Source organism: Sus scrofa, chromosome 1 (genome assembly GCF_054392235.1).
Source record: "Sus scrofa isolate SSC_HxYL_T2T_F1_AM1 chromosome 1, Sscrofa_HxYL_maternal_Yorkshire_Landrace_v2.0, whole genome shotgun sequence".
Taxonomy (NCBI): domain Eukaryota; kingdom Metazoa; phylum Chordata; class Mammalia; order Artiodactyla; family Suidae; genus Sus; species Sus scrofa.
The window spans coordinates 277,490,534-277,508,887 of NC_139383.1; the positions used below are offsets into that span (position 1 = coordinate 277,490,534).

The following is an 18,354-nucleotide window of genomic DNA, read 5'->3' on the forward strand; positions in this document are numbered from 1 at the left end:
CTAAACACTCAAATGTTCATTAGACAAGTAAAACGCTTTTAGGAACTAATTGAACCTCTCCCTAAGAGAGAAAAATTTTCACTTTTTATTCCATACTTAACACCATATAAAACTGGGGGTAGTAAAACTTAGTCTTTTAGTGCCCATCAAGAGCAGCAGGACATAATCAGTAGGAAAAGTATCACAGGCCAAGAGAGAAATTAATCCCTAAAAAAGAAGGCTATATATCAAATCTATTCCAGGAAAGGGCAGCTGGTTAGCTAAGGCTGTAGTTTTAAAGGTTTTACCAAAACCTCCCTAAAGAGATGTAACTACAACTAAGATGGCCACTGTGTTTCTCACCCTGACTTCACCTTTTTTTTGAGGGGGGTTCTTTTTAGGGCCACATGCAGCATATGGAAGTACCCAGGCTAGGGGTCAAAACGAAGCTACAGCTTCCAGCCACAGCCACAGCGATGTAGGATCCGAGCCACGTCTGTGAACTACAGCACAGCTCACAGCAACAGCACATCCTTAACCTACTGAGTGAGGCCAGGAATCGAGTCCACATCCTCATGGATCCCAGTTAGGTTCAGTACTGCTGAGTCACGACGGGAACTCCCCTGACATCACCTCCCATTAGCAAGGTGACTTTTTTTGGGGGGTTTTGGTTTTTCTTTTAATACCCTCACCCAGAGCATATGGAAATTCCTGGGCCAGGGATTGAATCCAAGCCACAGCTTTGACCTATGCCCCAGGTGCTGCAACACCAGATCCTTTAACCCACTGCACCGGGTCAGAGATCCAACACACATCTCCACGGCAACCAAAGCCACTGCAGTTGGATTCTTAATCCACTGCACCACAGTGAAAATTCCTAGCAAGGTAACTTTGAATTGCACTTCCTATTTAACCTGTCTGAGCCTTCTGTAGTAACTGATGGCAGACAAGAGTAATTAATATATGTAAAATAGTTATTACAGTCCCTCTGCACAAAATATATTCTGCAAATGGCATATAACCTATTCATAATCTAAACTGACCTAATCTGAAACTTCCTTAGGCTATAAAACAACTTCTTTTTTAAAAGCTTCAGGAGACAGGCCTTTCACCAAGGTCAATACAACGAAGAAGGAGAGAAGCTACTACAGAGCAGAGTCAGACAACAGAATTCCTCTCACAATGACCATTAGCCAATGGCTACTGACCACTTGAGAGTGAGGAAAACATACCAAGACACAGAAGCTGGACACAACTGGATGATCATGTCACCAAAGGCAGGAGAGTTCACCTCAATAACCTGCCTACTATTGTTTAATGAAAGTTGCTTCCATTAAATAAGACATTAGGTAAAAAATACTAAATTTCCAAGGAAATAGTGAAATGCATAGAAATGTCTCAATGCTGGACACACAAATTCTATCAAACTGTAACCAACCTCCTCCTTCCATTGTCCCCCTCCTGCTATCTTTCAGTGTCCTCTGTCTCCACTTCTAGCTAGAGATTCTGGGGGGGACACTTGAAACCCCACTCTTTTTCATTCTCCACATTAAACCCATCAATTTTGCTTCTGAAGTTCTCCTTTAATCTGTTCACTTTTGCCACCCATTTTGCTTCCCTACACCCACTGGAGGAACCTCCACTGCCTCTTGTCTGGGTTCTGAGTTTATAAAAACCTTCTAATTTGTCCTGTCATACCCACTTCTGTCTGTTCCTCACTATAGAGAGCCATCTTTACAAATAAAGACTGATCTCATCACTTCTCTTAGAAAGAACCCTTCTCATGACTTCCTGCTGCACTAGGCCTCCAGGCCTGGGATGGAGCAGCCCTCCACACCAGAGACAGGGGGCCTCCTCCTAACTTCCCTCCCACCAGCACCCCAGGGCACTGACACGCTACTCCCTCTGTGTGTGCCGCTCTTCTCCAAGTTAACTCCTACTCGTTCTTCAAAGCTCACGTCAAGTGTCACTTCTTCAGGGAAGTCTTTGAGGCCCCAACAGACTAGACCAGGTTTCTCTGTTATGTTTCCTCATAGCACCAAGCCCGCTCCTTCATCACAGCATCTCAGTCTATAATCATCAGCATTCTATTAGAATGTCTCACCTTCAGACCATATACTGCAGGAGATTTGCATGAGCAAGGACAGCCTACATGACACAGTTTTGAGCTATACTCCTGCTGTGATCAACTTCTAGAAGCATTATTCCAAAGGCACCATCATCCACAGAACTTCCCAAACAGCTTATCCTAATTCTTTCCTCGGAAAAAACTCCACAACCTAAGTGAACTTCTTGAGAGTGTTACACAAAAAAAAGACTCAATAAGACCCAATCTTTCTGACAATTTCATCTTGATCAATGACCACAAGCGGTTTACTTGTCGAGTTCAAAATTCCATACTTGAAATACTATAGAGAACTTTATTTTTAACCAAACGGCTGTACAGCTACTGCTAAAATGACCTAAGGGTCAGAACAGAAGGGAGAGAGAGGGCATCTTTCCCCATCTTCCTCAAGCCACATGGTGAGATAAAAAGAATACAAACTTTGGAACTACAAACACCTATATTCAAATCCTTGCTCTGCTGTTTACGAGATGTCTCACGCTGAGCTAGCTTAGTTTTCTCACCTGGAAAATGGAAATAATTTCTACTTAAGGAAATACTGTGAAGATTAAAAACCGTTAAGTGAAATCATGTACATGGAAGCACCTGGTACATATACTAGGCCCTGGATAAGTAAGTTCCCCCTTTTCTCTTTCTATATTTCTTTAGCCCTTGATGATTCCCTAACATGAGTTAAAGAAATGCTAACATTGCCAGGCTTCACTCCAATTAAGTAGCCTCTTATCAGCTGTATTTCTTACCTGCTACACCCACTCTCTCATCTATGTCCCTACCGAATACACGCTGCTCAGATATCCAAACTACCCCATCTGTGAAATATCTCTGAACTTGGTCATTGTCAAAATATGTCCCCTCAACCAAGTGCAAAATTCCTCATCTGTCACCTCTCTCCAAAAGGCCTCTAGTCTCTCAGCAGGTTCCAGAAGAAAACTTGTAACATTCTGCAGATTCTCTTCTTTTGAATTTCTGTGCACACCCACCCTATGCCCATATTCTGTTTTCAGAGACCCTATATATCCCTGGCAAATCAAGAAGAGGCTGTTCTTGGAACTCTGGCCCAGAAAATGAGGCAAGCATCTCACAGGTTTGTACTATGTGTACCTGGAGCTATGTAGCCAGGAGCAGCTGTGGCCCCAACAAAAGCTCCCCTTGTCAGAGCTCCTCTTCCTCTGCCCCGAACAGCTTGGACTGCTGCAGACACAGCTGTATTCACAATACCCTTTGCCTGTTAAAAATAACATATTTCATTACTGAGAGAAATAAGATCATTGCATCAACTCTGTAATGTACAACCTCTATGAGAAACTTGACACTGTACATGACATGAGTTGTCTATGACCTTGAACCTTCAATTTATCATCTGTAAAATGGAAATGTCATCTACCTTACAGAGTTGTTCCAGAGAATATGCTAGCACACAGAAGTATGAAAATAAGTTCTCCTTTCCACTTGAGGGTTACCTAGAAAGAGTTCATTTTCTACACAAAAATTTCAGCAAATTATATCCAAAATCATTTTAGGACTAAAGTAATTATAAACACTTGATACCAAGGTTGAAAATCCACTGAATTCTCCCCCCCCTAAAAAAATACCACAACTAACCACCTAAAATTAGCTGTGAACCTGAATGAGGGTTTTGTTTTGTTTTTTAAAAAAAAAGAAAAAAAAAAGAAAAGGAACTGAGACAGGAAGACCAAAGATATGGATGCCAATTTCTGCTCTAAGTAACTGAGATCTGAGAAAGATCAGGCAATTCTGCTGTGTGTGTGCAGGCATGCGTGCTTATGTATGAATCCCTCTTGCTCTAAAACGTCATGGGACTCCAGTGAAGCTGCAAGATCTCTATGTGCATCTCCCCCTAATTATAATATAAGGATTATGATACCCACTTTGTTTTCCTCACTTCAGAGTAGAAACAGCAACTGAGAAAATACTTTTAAAACTCTGAAAAGTGGAACAGGTAAGACAAAGCATAACAACAGTACATATGGCCGCTAAAAACATCCCTTTCCAAAACTGAAATTTTAATAAAATATCTAAGGGCTTTTTGTTTTTTACTTTTAATTTTATGGCCACACCACCAGCCTAAGGAAGTTCCGGGGCAAGGGACTGAATCTGAACCACAACTACAATCTACACTGCAGCTGTGGCAAAGCCAGATCCTTTAACCCACTGCACCAGGCTGGGAATTGAACCCACACCTCTACAGTGACCTTAGACATTACAGTCAGATTCTTAACTCACTGTGCCACAGCAGGAACTCTGAAAATACCTAGTATTAAATTAAATATGATATATATTTTTTAATATAAAGATGCAACAAAAGCTCAAGCTTAAGAAACTACCAATATTCCCTGCTATAACCAAGCTGCAGGGAAGGAGGTACAGAGCCTCAAAATCATTGTATGATAAATTCAACATGTCAGCTTAAACAGTCAGAGCACATACACTTTTATCTCTCGTTAAAAAATCATCATCTTTTTTCCACCTAGGAGGGCCTCTACCGCTAGTGCGACTGGGTGGAAGAGAGTCTCAAGGTTGAATGTACTGTGCACAGAGGACAGCCATTTTATTTTTGGCTGAAAAAAAATGCAACCCACACATCCAAAATAGACTGTTTCTTGGCTGTCAAGCACACTGAACACGTGAGTTTTATAGCTTTTAAGTATGGAAAATTTCTAAAAATGAGTGAACTTCATGCAGACTTTTTTTTAAACACAGCTTAGTCAAATGTAGTCAGGAAGCAATAATCTGGCAGCAGCACAGTGACTCCACACAAACTGAGATCACATCTCCTAGAACCAAACCTAACTACCTAAGTACCTGTACATAGGCTTTTTAAACACTGAAATTAACTGACCAAATACAAGATGTAACCTATGAAAAACACACCAAAACAAACAAGGTAACAATTATCTACTAATTTAGGACATACTCTAGAAGATTTTAGGAAAAGAAAATCCATTTATCCTCTCTCTACATGTGTACCACTGCGATCTGAACACTTGTATTTCCTCTCAGAAAAAGTTATTTTGTTTATATTTTGAATCCTAGAATTCAAGCAGTGTTTACTATAGTAAAAGCAAGAAGTTCAAATGAACACAAATTTCTAAAAGGGGCATAAATTGAAATAGCAGAATGCCCATGGTCTTTGGAAGGAGAAGAACCAGGTTTCAAAGGGAGCCTTTACCATCAATTAGGTAAGATACTACAAGCAGTATCTTAATGTGTTCAAATTGTGTTTTCTCATCTATAAAATGAGACCCTACCCTCTTATAATGGACGTTGTATTTGCTGTTTAACAGAGAATCTTAAATAATCTAAGCTTCCTGCTATCAATCTAAACATTTTTACCTGATTTTTTCCTATCATATAATCTATTCCGACATTATTACACCTGTACTCTCCACGAGGGACAGAACATGTCTTAGACTTGGTTACGTATCTCTTTTTCCTTCACAATCATATACGTGGTGTAAGACTAGAAAATATTTTTGCAAATGTAAATGAATAGATGGAAGAAGTAGTTAACCAAAAGCACACAATTAAGAGGCCAACTTTCCTTACTTCAATCCATGCTACAACTCTGGGCCTTCAGCAGCTCTGATAGTCCCAATTTCGGTAACAAACAGAAACAACACAGGGTCCAATTCTACTGTGCTGCCCTCAAAGGAAAACCCAAAATAAATAACACAGAAGGACAAAACTAGAAATGAACGGAGGAGCATCTGCAGACTCTGATGAGAGTAAGCCCCAAATACTCCTGGCAGCTTCCCTAAACTATAAATGCTAGTATCCCATTAAAGTTCCAACTCTTCAACACTCCACCTCATCAAGAGTGACCTAAAACCCTCAAATAATGCTAGCGGTCTCTTTTTTAATATAATTTGCCTGCAATGGCCACAGGACAGTGAAACACTAATCACATTTCTATTATTCAGGAACAAATCCAAAGAAAATGTTGCCAAATAGAAGAAAAAGAAGTAACTTCAGAAAAAGCTGAAGTGGAACAAAGACAGGAAAAGAAATTTAATTCTGGTATTATCTTTCAAAGGTTTAATGCTTAGCTCATACCTGAGGGATAATCTTCTTTTTCTTATTATTTGCTGCATTGGGTCCAGAAAACAGCTTCTCCAGGGCAGCTAAAGCTGCACTTGCCTTTGCCACTTTCTTATTTGGACCTGCACCTCTGAATTTCTGTCCATCTACTTCCACCTAAAAACCAAGCACAAAACACCGCAATTATCCCAGGCCACTCCTCTATGTAGTTTTACTTTAAATGTATCACAACGCAGAATACACCCAAAGTCAAATAGTGCCACAAAAATTCATGCAGTCTAAAACTTTTTTGCCTAAGCTGAGGATTTCCTATGTCTTTGAGGGTAAAAATAAGGTTGGCCCGTATCTAGGTACACACCTCCATTACAAAGCGTTTGTCATGGCTTCCACCAGTCTCCGAGATGAGTTCATACTTAAGACCTCTTCTTTTTTCATTGAGCTCCATTACGGGATTTTTGCCACTTGCTGTGAGGATAGGGCCCTGAGTTCTTACCTAAAAGGAGGTTCAATCAAGTAAAGTTTTAGAGTATTAGTTTTTTTTTATTAATATAATTATACTGTATCTCTTCAGAAAAAGAGGCTCAAAAATTGTACTTTAAAGCATTTAGGGACTAGGACACATGATCACTTCTCTATATGAATGACAAAATATCTTTAAAGGTACAGAAATTCCACTAGCAGTAAACATCGCAGTAAGTCATGGGCCAGCCTGTCTTTGAAGCAGGGCGGCCTCAATAGAACCAAAGTCAAGAGCAGTGTAGCCTTGCCATCACATGGCACTCCAGGATCTGATTTGGGGTTTCATTATCTAAGAAAAATACTGTAAATGACTAACAACATGGATAGAATAGTTGAGATACATGTGACACCCAAGCACTCACTATTTTTCATCTTTAGAATTAGGAAAAAATAACTTTGAATGTGGGAGATGGAAAAGAAAATATGCCTACACACTTCTCAGTCTAAGGAGATTTAAGAGTACCTACAGTAAAAGCAGTAAGCTACAGATTAGGACTTCGGAAATTTAAAAATAATAAAAGCAGTCAATCCTTGCCCTCAAGGAGCTAGAATGTAGAAGTGATATAATCCCTGTAAAACAATATATATTATAGAGCAGATGTATGTTATGGAAACAGTACAAGGAATCATTTTCTAGGGAAAACAGGATAGTTTTCCTGGAAATGACATGCAAACATGACCTTAAAAGGAGGAAATGAAGGATAAGGGCATTCTGGACAGAAGAAAGAACCACACAAAGGCCCAAGAGATGGACAGAACGTTTGTTTGGGAAATGGCAAGAAGTTCCATTTGGCTATAAAAAGGAGTGGGGAGAGGAAGGCAGGACCTGATTAGAAACACCCTTGATGGAACCAAATCATAAAGGCCTTCAAATGTTGCAAATGAGCTTCAACTTTATCGTGGACAATGGGGAGCCGGTGAAAGATTAAAATATGGGGGAATTCAAGATTAGACTAGGATCTACGAGTGGTAGAAAGAACTGACATGTAAAACTAGAGGTGAGGAAGAGAAGTAATTCATGTAAGAGTGTGAAGACACAAATGAAGAGAGAGGCTAGCACCAAAAACAAACCACAATACCACAAAACTATAATTTTAGAAAGACCCAAAGATTGAGCACTTTTTGAGGTTAGAAATCATGTCTATAATTCTGTAACAGTAATGCTCAAGAAATGCTGGAAAAAAAGGAATTACTATGTATAGCAGAATTTTAATGTATATAAACTTAAGGGGCAGCAGGATTCTCTTAAGGTACTCTTATGCTGATCTAATAAGTACTTGATGCTATAAAAGTGAAACACTGGACAATTTTTAAAGACAAGTTTAATAAACATTCCTGGGTCTTTTGCAATAAACGTCACTCCTTGTGTTTCTATAATCCACATTTTTTAAATTTCAAGGCAAATTTCAGGTCTCCATCTTTAAAAGGTAATTGTATACTCTCATAACTGCTATTAGTTCAGCCTACACTGCTCTCTCCTTTACTAATTCACTTTGAACTTAACAATCTGAGCATCATAATTAACTAGCTCTTTTTCTTTTAGTATTTATAACACTGCTAGCAAAACATCATGCCCTGCCTGTGATTACCATTTATGAATGACCAGTTCTCTCTGAAGCCAGGTGCCATGTCCTCTATCCTCCACAATATCACAGGAGGAGGCAGGCATGGCTTTCACAGGCCTTGGCCCCCATCAGTCCCCTCCATACTGGCCCAGCTGGTACTTCTCCAACATTTACTTTCACAACTTCTACACCTCCTATTCCTTGGCCCCAAATGCCTTCTTTCCACCTCCTCCCTACATAGAAAAATCCTACTCATTAACTCAAACTCACATTTTACTCCCTTTGATTTTACATGTATGTACATTTTATAATCCTGTCCTCCTTTGAGATTTCATACTGTTATATTCATTTTGCAATCACAGTGCATATCACATTACCTCATAATTGGTTATGCACATGTCTTTAGCCTTTCTATCCTGAGAGCATCTTAAGGCTCTGGACACAATTTCTGCAGCATCTAGCATTAAGCAGGTACTAAAGGGGTTTACAGATAGAAAAACTGTATAGTCCACTAAGTCCTTGATAAATACTCACTCTTACAAAGGACTAATTTTTGTAAATTCAATATAAGCTCTTGCTGTTACTTTAAAGACAATTTTCCGTGGACTCCCAAATAAGCTGTGTAAACTCGGTACTTGAATTTTTATTCCATTCCATTATCTGTGACAGTAAGTCACAGTTCAGGACTTAACAGTCTAAAGAATATACTAGATTGGGCTAAGCTCTCCTCATGGCTGGACCAACTCAATGATGACCCCACTGACCCTCCACAGCTTAGCACAAACTTCAAATAACCTTAAACTTCCCCCATTTTAGACCTTTTTGCCTTTCACTCTTCAGTTATTGTTGACACTCTTTTTTTTTTTTTTTTTTTTTTTGTGTCTTTTTGCCATTTTCTTAGGCTGCTCCCGCGGCATATGGAGGTTCCCAGGCTAGGGGTCAAATCGGAGCTGTAGCCACTGGCCTACGCCAGAGCCACAGCAACGCAGGATCCGAGCCGCGTCTGCGACCCACACCACAGCTCACGGCAACACCAGATCCCCAACCCGCTGAGTAAGGCCAGGGATCGAACCCACAACCCCATGGTTCCTAGTCGGATTCATTAACCACTAAGCCACAACAGGAATTCTGACACTCTTGATATTATAATTGTGAAATGCTAGGAGTTCCTGTCGTGGCGCAGTGGTTAACGAATCCGACTGGGAACCATGAGGTTTCGGGTTCGATCCGTGGCCTTGCTCAGTGGGTTAAGGATCTGGCATTGCCATGAGCTGTGGTGTGGGTCGCAGACGCGGCTTCTATCCCACGTTGCTGTGGCTCTGGCGTAGGCCGGTGGCTACAGCTCTGATCAGACCACAGCCTGGGAACCTCCATATGCCATGGGAGCAGCTCAAGAAAAGGCAAAAAGACATAAATAAATACAACTGTGAAATGCTAGAAGCAACTCTCATGATCAAAGAAAGAGAAATGCTAGTTAAATTAAGGGACACACAGAGTTCCCGTCATCCTTCAGCAGAAATTAATCTGACTAGCATCCATGAGGACGCAGATTCTATCCCTGGCCTTGCGCAATGCGTTAAGGATCCGGCGTTGTTGTGAGGTGTGGTGTAGGTCACAGATGTGGCTTCAGATCCAGCAGCTACAGCTCCAATTTGACCCCTAGCCTGGGGGTCAAATTGACCCCTCCATGTGCTGCGGGTGCGACCCTAAAAAGACAAAACAAATTAAGGTACTTCATGTATTGTGCAGTGTACGGTTATGTTTACAGATTATTTTTAGAGTTAAGTGAAAAATACAAGAAAGAAAACTGTATGAAAATATGACTGCCTTCATAAAAATACTTGTAGAAAAAAGGCTGGATAGAAATAAACCAAAATATTAATAACGGCTGCCTCTGAAATACAAACATTTTTGTATACGTTTTTGCTTTTCTCATTTATACTTCTCCATACCTCTCAAATATTCAACGATGAACATACATTACTTTCTAAGGGGGAAAAAAATACATAATTTTACCTCTAAGGTACTGGAGGTTTCAGTTGTAGAATTTCCAGTATTATTGCTTGAATTTGAAGACACTGTTTCATTTTTGCCTTCATTATCTGATTTTTCATCAGAACTCATACATTCAATATCTGCATCAAAGCCCGTTGGGTATCCCATTGCTTGCAGTACCTGTACAAAGTACAATTCAATTTTACTCAAACACCAGACACCACAGAAAACAGATGAAATATTGAGAACAACAGTTCCAAACCCACAACATCTGAATCCACGAAACACCCTGCAGGAAGAGGAGGATGGTGCTAAATCTGCAAATCCTTGCTTAAACAAGTTTTATATCCCATAGCGTCACCATGGAAAATAGGGGGAAGCCTCCTCAGACTAATTAGGTTTAAATAAAGGATGGGTCAAAACCATAGCAGAGCCTCCTTGCCTCCCCACGTGCATCTCTCACAAGTATCCTATCTTAATCTCCTTCTTGTCAATCACTTTGTCTCTTTCTGAGTTCCTTCTGCACAGAGGCATAAAGAACCTGAACCTCATTGAGTCCAGACACTGGGCTCTTTCCCAATGCAAAGGCTGTTAGCTTTGATGAATTGAAATTTATCAATTTTTTTTTCTTATGGATCACATCTTTGAAGTCTGATTGATCAAGATGGTGGAGGAGTAACCCCCACAAACACATCAAAAGACCACATCTATGTATAGAATGATTTGCACAGAACATCTACTGAAAACTGGCAGAAGAACTTAAACCTCCAAAAAGAACAAAAAACCCTCCACATAACTGGGTAAAAAAAAAGAGAGAGAGAGAAAAGGAATCTGCAACTGAGCCCCACTCGTTGTTGCTCCCACTCCCATGGGAACACACCTGCACTGCTGCCGCCACTGCCAAACGCTCCGGGCAGCACCCACACATGCTCGCTGTCACTTCCCAGGACCCTACAACTAGGAGCAGCTATTACAGCACCTCCTGCGTGGGCTATGTGGGACAGGGTGCCTCTTGCATGGACTGCAGGTGGCAATGGCAAACCACTAGTTATCTCTGACGCCAGAGATGGGCATGGCCTGCCACCACTAGGGGTCCATGAACAGGCAACACTCGTGGCCCCAATCACCTCAGAGGGCACCACAGAGGAGGGCACTGTACCTGAACACCACCCATTGTTGTTCTCATTCCCCTGGGGACTCACGCACCCTGCCATTGCCACTGCCACTGCCAAATGCTCCAGGCACCGCCTAAATCTGCCTGAGCTCAATACCACTTCCCAGGGCCCTGCAAGTAGGGAGTAGCTTGTGCCACCTTTCTGCAGGTCCTTGCTACTGTCAAGATCCCAGCAACTAGGCACTGACTACTAGCCCTACCCATTGCCTCCTTCTCCCCTGGAAACACTCAGCACCCTAGGGATGAAAGCCTGATCACACAGAAGAGAGAGAGAGCAAATATCCAAACTCCCACACCAAAAATAAAGAGAACCTCCTACAAAATACAAAGGGGTGCTCTTGCATAGAAATAGGCCTCCACGACTATAGTTTGGTTTCCCTACACTCACAAAAAATAAAAATATAAGCAAAATGAAGGAGCTCAGGAATCATTCCCAGTTAAAAGAACAGGGGAATTCACCTGAAAGAGGAAACAATGAAGCAAACCTGTGCAGTCTAATAGACACAGAGTTCAAAAAGGAGACAGGGAAAATACTGAAGGGATTAAGGGTGAATATCAAGGAATTAAGAGCAGATATGAACAATAATACGATTACTTTAGAAAGGAACTAGAAAATATAGGAGGAATGTGGAAAAATTAAAAAATTCATTTGCAGGGATGCAAACTGAGCAAAAGGCCCCAAGGAGTGGAATGAAAAATGCAGAGCAACAAATTAGTGACTTGGAAGCTAGAATAATGGAAATCACCCAATCAGGAGAACAGACAAAAACAACCAAAGGGAAAAAAAACATGAAAGCAATAGGAGATCTATGGGATAATATAAAGCAGCCCAATCGATGCATAATAGGAGTTTCAGAAGGAGAAGAACAAGAAAAGGGGATTGAAAATATATTTCAAGAAATTATGGCTGAAAATTTTCCAAGTCTAAAGAAAACAGATATCAAGATATAGAAAGCACAAAGGGCCCAAAACAAGTTGAACCCAAACAGGCCCACACCAAGACATATTATAATAAAAATGGCAAAAGTTAAAAGAGAGGATTCTAAAGGCAGCAAAAGAAGCACAGAGTGTTAATCATAAGGGAACCCACATAAGGCTATCAGCTGATTTCTCTACAGAAACACCACAGGCCAGGCAAGATATATTCAAAGCTCTAAAAGGGAAAAATCTGTAGCCTAGAATACTCTACCCAACAAAGATATCATTTAAAAAAGAAGGGGAAATAAAGAATTTCTCCAACAAACAGGAGCTAAAAGAGTACAGCAATACTAAACCCTTTCTAAAAGAAATACTGAAAGGACTTCTCTAAATAAAAAAAAAAAGTAAGAAGAAACAGGATGGAGGAAACTACGATTGGAAAGCAATCACTTAAATAAGCCAGTATACAGATCTAAAATGGAACAAAAACCTATTTTACGAAAACCTATTGTAAAAGTGACGATAAACACAAGGAACAGCAAAAGGACACACATGAAGATGTTTAAAAAAGATTTCAAAAACATGGAACATGGGGAAGGAAAGCAAGAAAATCTAGACTCTTTTCTTTCTAATAGTGTGTTTGAGCTTATAAGACTATCAGGCTAAAGCAAGCAGACATAAGGTTAACTTACTTAAAAAACAGAACAACCAAACATTACATTCACAAAAACTAAAAGGAAAAGTACACAAGCATAAAATAAGCGGAAATCATCCAACCAAAAAAAGAAAGGAACAAAGGAGAAAAACGTTGCTTGAAAAAGACACATACACCTGTGTGTTCATTGCAGCACTATTCACAATAGCCAAGACATGGAAACAACCTAAACGTCCATTAACAGATGAATGGATTAAGAAGATGTGGTATATATACACAATGGAATGCTACTGAGCCATAAAAAGGAAAAAAATAATGCTGTTTGCAGCAACATGGATGGAACTAGAGACTCTCACAGAATGAAGTAAGTTAGAAAGAGAACCATATGCTATCACTTATACCTGGAATCTAATATATGGCAGAAATAAACCTTTCCACAGAAAAGAAACTCATGGACTTGGAAAACAGATTTTTGCTTGCGGGGGGGGGGAGTGGGATGGACTGGGAGTTTGGGATTAATAGATGTAAACTATTGCATTTGGAATGTTAAAGCAATGAGATCCTGCTGTATAGCGCTGGGAACTATACCTACTCACTTGTGATAGAGCATGATGGAGGATAATGTGAGAAAAAAGAATATGTGTGTGTGTGTGTGAGAGAGAGAGAAAGAGAGACTGGGTCACTTTGCTGTACAGTAGAAAACTGACAAAACACTGTAAGCCAACTATAATGGAAAAAATAAAATCATTAAATAAATAAAGGATGGGGAGTGCCTGTGGTGGCACAGCAGAAACAAATCCGACTAATAACCATAAGGTTATGGGTTTGATCCCTGGTCTCGCTCAGTGGGTTGAGGATCCAGCACTGCCATGAGCTGTGCACAGACGTGGCTCAGATCCTGCGCTGCACTGGCTATGGCGAAGGCTGGAAGCTGTAGCTCTGAATCCACCCCTAGCCTGGGAAAACAAAAATAAAAATAAATAAAGAATGACAGAAATATAAACCTGAGGCTACTCTGGGTTCATTTAATTTGCAGATGAGAAGCAGAGAAACCCTAGAGTCAAGTTCCACCACTGAGGTGGTGGGGAAAGTAAAATAGCACACTGTGAAAAGTACAAAGGAAAAGGACATGATGGCCTAACCCCTTTATTCCTCCTCTGGTCTTCAATTATCCAATCTGCAAAACAGGAAGATTCATCAACTGACCTCTAAATTCTATGACTCAATCCAATAGGGGAAATTAGCACAAAAAGGAACTCAAGAAGTTTCTTTACCCTTGGAGCCAACCTGCCTGCTAATGACATCTGAAGCTTTTATTAGGCATCTCTCTGGCTTTCAACTTACACCTTAACTGAGTCTTGAAAGAAAAGATTCAGTGTCTAGGTTTTTCTACTACTAAGTAAGTGAGCCAGGAACAAGATCATGTTTGTATCTCCAACCCTGCCTCTCAAGGCTTGATGACTTTATAGTTTTCCCCAATGTTCATTCTTCTTATATATCCATTCATGCCTAGAATTTCTCATCTTTTTAAAAATACAGTTTTCAGAACAGTTTGTATATGTATGTTTGCCCACCTTTTAACTTCTCCTTCCAGGTTAAACTGCTTTTTAGATGTTTGTAAAAAAAAATACGTTCACTAGCACTTTTATAAGCCTCTTTCAAACAGGCTGACACTGCATTGTCACTTATTGATTTAAAGGTTTATATCAGAAGATATAGAGCTAGGTTCCTAAAGATCCTTGCATTTGTTACAGTGGTTGATCAATGTCTTAAATTGCTGGAGTGTAAAAGCAATGGCATATTTCATTATAATCACAACTATATTTAATAGGTGTCTCAAAAAACTGTTATGGGTAGCTATGAAAATAAGAAGCCAGACACTAGTCTTTATAAACAATGGCATCCTGTATAAAAGACTTTGTCAATATAAATAAAATAGTATTACTCTAAACAAAAAAATGGGTGTATGTAGAATTCTATACCAACAGAACTTGAAATTAATTCACCCAATTCATATGGAGAACCTGACAATCTGCTGAACATTTCAAACTGGAAATAAATTCCTTGCATTCATTGTGAGTAAGGCCAGGAACACTTCTTTAACATCTTAAGTTCTAAAAGTACTCAGGTAGTACTTCACACTAAGTACACTAACACCATTTGGTTACATCCTTGCCAAGATTTGTAAAGAAATGCCTGAGTCCTGCAAATATGCTCTCCCTGAGAAATCTCAACTCTCAAAGAACAGTTATCAGTCTGAGGTTAACACCAGCTGCAAGTCAACACAGGATGCAAGTCAAAAACCAAGAACCCCAAAGAAAACTGATTTGTTTACTCCAATAAAAACTAAAGGCATGCAGCTTTCCCAATTTAATACAGTTAAAACAGTCTAATGTGAATTATTTATGCCCACTTCTCTCTGCCCTTTTCTCACATATCAGATTCACTTGTTATGTAGCAGCATACTTCAATACTTTTATAAACAGTTTATATAATGGATGGATAATCTCCAAGGATATTCCAAGTGTACCTGCAATGCAGCACAACTAACAAAAAATTTCAAAGTAAGTCATTTTTCTATAAACACTTATTCTAAGGTTATTAACTAACGTAAGCTACAGAAGTAAAAAGAAAAGTGTATGGGAGTTCCTGCTGTGGCTCAGGGGGTTAAGAACCCAACTAGGATCCATGAGGATGCGGGTTCGATCCCTGGCCTTGCTCAGTGGGTTAAGGACATGGAGTTGCCGTGAGCTGTGGCGTAGGTCGCAGACACAGCTCAGATCAGGTCGCAGACACAGCTCAGATCCTGTGTTGTTGTGGTCATAGGCTGGCAGCTGCAGCTCCAAATGGAACCCTAGACCCGGGAATATCTATATGCTGCAGGTGCAGTCCTATAAAGGAAAAAAGAAGAAAGTACAGAGTTTTCAGACCTCTAGAACTAGTTCACTTGGAATCAATCTTGATGCCAAAAAGACTGGCATACTAAAGAAAATGAGAGTTTTCAATATCTAGCAAACAAATCAAACCTAATAAACACATCAACTGAGTGGAAAAAAATCACAAAATGATTTCTGGAAAAAAAAATGTGAATGAAAAATCTAGGGTAACCATGCCCATTTTCTCCTAGATGGGGCTTGAGGCTGAGAAAGTTGATACCCTCAAAGATGAGAGGCCAAGAGTGAAAACATGAAACACAGAGATCCCGTCCTGGCTCAGCAGTCAGCGAACTCAACTAGCATCCATGAGGACAGGGGTTTGATCCCTGGCCTCGCTCAATGGGTTAAGAATCTAGTGTTGCCCTGAGCTGTGGTGTAGATCACAGACATGGCTTGGATCCTGCGTTGCTGTGGCTCTGGCGTAGGCCAGTGGCTACAGTTCCAATTGGACCCCTAACCTGGGAACCTCCATATGCATGGGGTGTGGCCTTAAAAAGACAAAAAGGGAGTTCCCGTCGTGGCGCAGTGGTTAACGAATCCGACTAGGAACCATGAGGTTGCGGGTTCGGTCCCTGCCCTTGCTCAGTGGGTTAACGATCCGGCGTTGCCGTGAGCTGTGGTGTAGGTCGCAGACGCGGCTCGGATCCCGCGTTGCTGTGCCTCTGGTGTAGGCCGGTGGCTGCAGCTCTGATTCAACCCCTAGCCTGGGAACCTCCATGTGCCGCGGGAGCGGCCCAAGAAATAGCAACAACAACAACAACAACAAAAAAAAAAAAAAAAAAGACAAAAGACAAAAAAAAAAAAAAAAAAAAAAAGACAAAAAGACCAAAAAAAAAAAAAAAAAAAAAAAAAAAAAAGAAAGAAAGAAAGGAAAAGAAAAGATGTAACACACCTTAAGCCATGGCTCTCCACTCAGAAGAAACTCATAGTCCCAGCTTCTATATGACAGAGAGCCTCTCAGGGGCTTAACCCCTTGTCCCCTTCAGCTAATCTTTTCCCCACAATGACTAAGATTCTTTTCATGGAATATGGTTGATTATGTCCTTAAAAGTATCCTTTGTGAGGGTCTGGCCAGAAAAAAGACTGGAGGAGGAAAGGGAAGCTTAGCCTAGCCACTAATCTCCATCATTTTAGGGTACCTGCGGCTGGGCGGCCAGGCTTCTCAGGCAGGAATGGATTTCTTTTTCCTCTGTTCTTAACAGGTACAGACCTCTACCCTCTACACCAAGCTACTGAATAGGGGATGCAAGGACTTTCATTCAATGGGATCCTCTTTCAAAAATACATGTTGGGGGAATTCCTGTTGTGGCGCAGCATAAATGAATCCAACTAGTATCCATAAGGATGAGGATTAAATCCCTGGTCTCGCTCATTAGGTCAGAGACCCAGTGCTGCCGTGAGCTGTGGTATAGGTCACAGACATGGCTTGGATTCAGCAATGCTGTGGCTGTGGTGTAAGCTGGCAGCTATAGCTCCGATTTGACCCCTAGCCTGGGAACTTCCATATGCCACGAGGGTGGCCCTAAAAAGCAAAAAAAAAAAAAAGAAAGAAAAAATTACATGTTGGATATAAAACACTCTCCAAAACTCATTTATAAACAGAATCTATAACGTGATATAACCTTTATGGATGGCAATTTGGCAATATATGGCTGACCTATAATAGGAATCCTAACATAAGTTTAATGAATTAATAGATCATTCAAATGTGCTTTCTTCTTGACCTAGTCATTCTATCTCTAGAATGTATCTTAAAAGATAAATCAAACTAGTTCAAAAACATGTAAAGCTCAGAACCTGAAATAAACGTTGCAACTCTCAAAAAAAAAAAAAAAAAAACTGAAGGCATCTAAATCCAAATTGATGATGATAGACTGATGATAATAAAATATTAGACCATCACTAAAAATGAAAGAAATCCTTGTGGTAACTATTAAAAAAAAAACTCACATTTTTAGATGAACAAGAAAAACATGATGCTAACTGAAACATACATTTTGTATAAATAGTATGTACTTCCCACCATTCCTTATCTGAAACCCTTGGTGCCAGAATATTTTGAACTCATAATGGTTCAAAGTTCAGAAAGCTTTATAATACATTTTCCATATTTTTTCCAAATCCCCAGTGGGTTCTCAGGTGCTACCCACGTTGTGCAAAGAAACATAAAATATTCACACTAAATGTAATAATAAAGACTACAAACAGACCTATATCATTTGAGGCTAGGTTTTCTCATCAAGTGAGTCTGCATCAAACTTAGGGAAGTATTTTTCATTTTCTGTCCTTTTTGGATTTTAGAATCGTTAGGTTTTTTGTTTCTTTTTTTAAAAAGGCTTAGGAAAATACATACCAAAATGTTAATGGTTATTATGAGAACAAACAGCATCTAAATCTTGCCATAATGCAAAATTTGCCACTCTCTCAAC

General features: G+C 40.1%; 1 protein-coding gene and 1 long non-coding RNA gene across 11 annotated transcripts in view; one reads left to right on the forward strand and one right to left on the reverse strand.

Moving 5' to 3' along the window:
• The window catches only part of STRBP (spermatid perinuclear RNA binding protein), a 161,016-nt gene that overhangs the window by 18,885 nt on the left and 123,777 nt on the right, over positions 1-18,354 (reverse strand). For 9 of the 10 annotated variants that reach the window (XR_014827221.1, XR_014827222.1, XR_014827220.1 and 6 more), the window contains 4 exons: positions 10,264-10,422; positions 6,522-6,656; positions 6,179-6,319; positions 3,206-3,329 (listed from right to left, as the gene is read on the reverse strand). Coding sequence is in view for 5 of the 10 variants with exons in the window: in XM_084996015.1 (XP_084852141.1) it covers positions 3,206-3,329; positions 6,179-6,319; positions 6,522-6,656; positions 10,264-10,422 (559 nt within the window). In the remaining 5 variants the exon portion in view is untranslated. Of the gene's footprint in view, positions 1-3,205; positions 3,330-6,178; positions 6,320-6,521; positions 6,657-9,066; positions 9,150-10,133; positions 10,423-18,354 lie in introns of those variants that run through there. The other variant, XR_014827223.1, reaches the window with a different exon arrangement.
• Positions 9,047-16,426, forward strand: LOC146407260 (uncharacterized). Its single transcript, XR_014827773.1, has 2 exons — positions 9,047-9,170; positions 9,634-16,426. It is a non-coding gene; the product is annotated as an uncharacterized LOC146407260 (long non-coding RNA).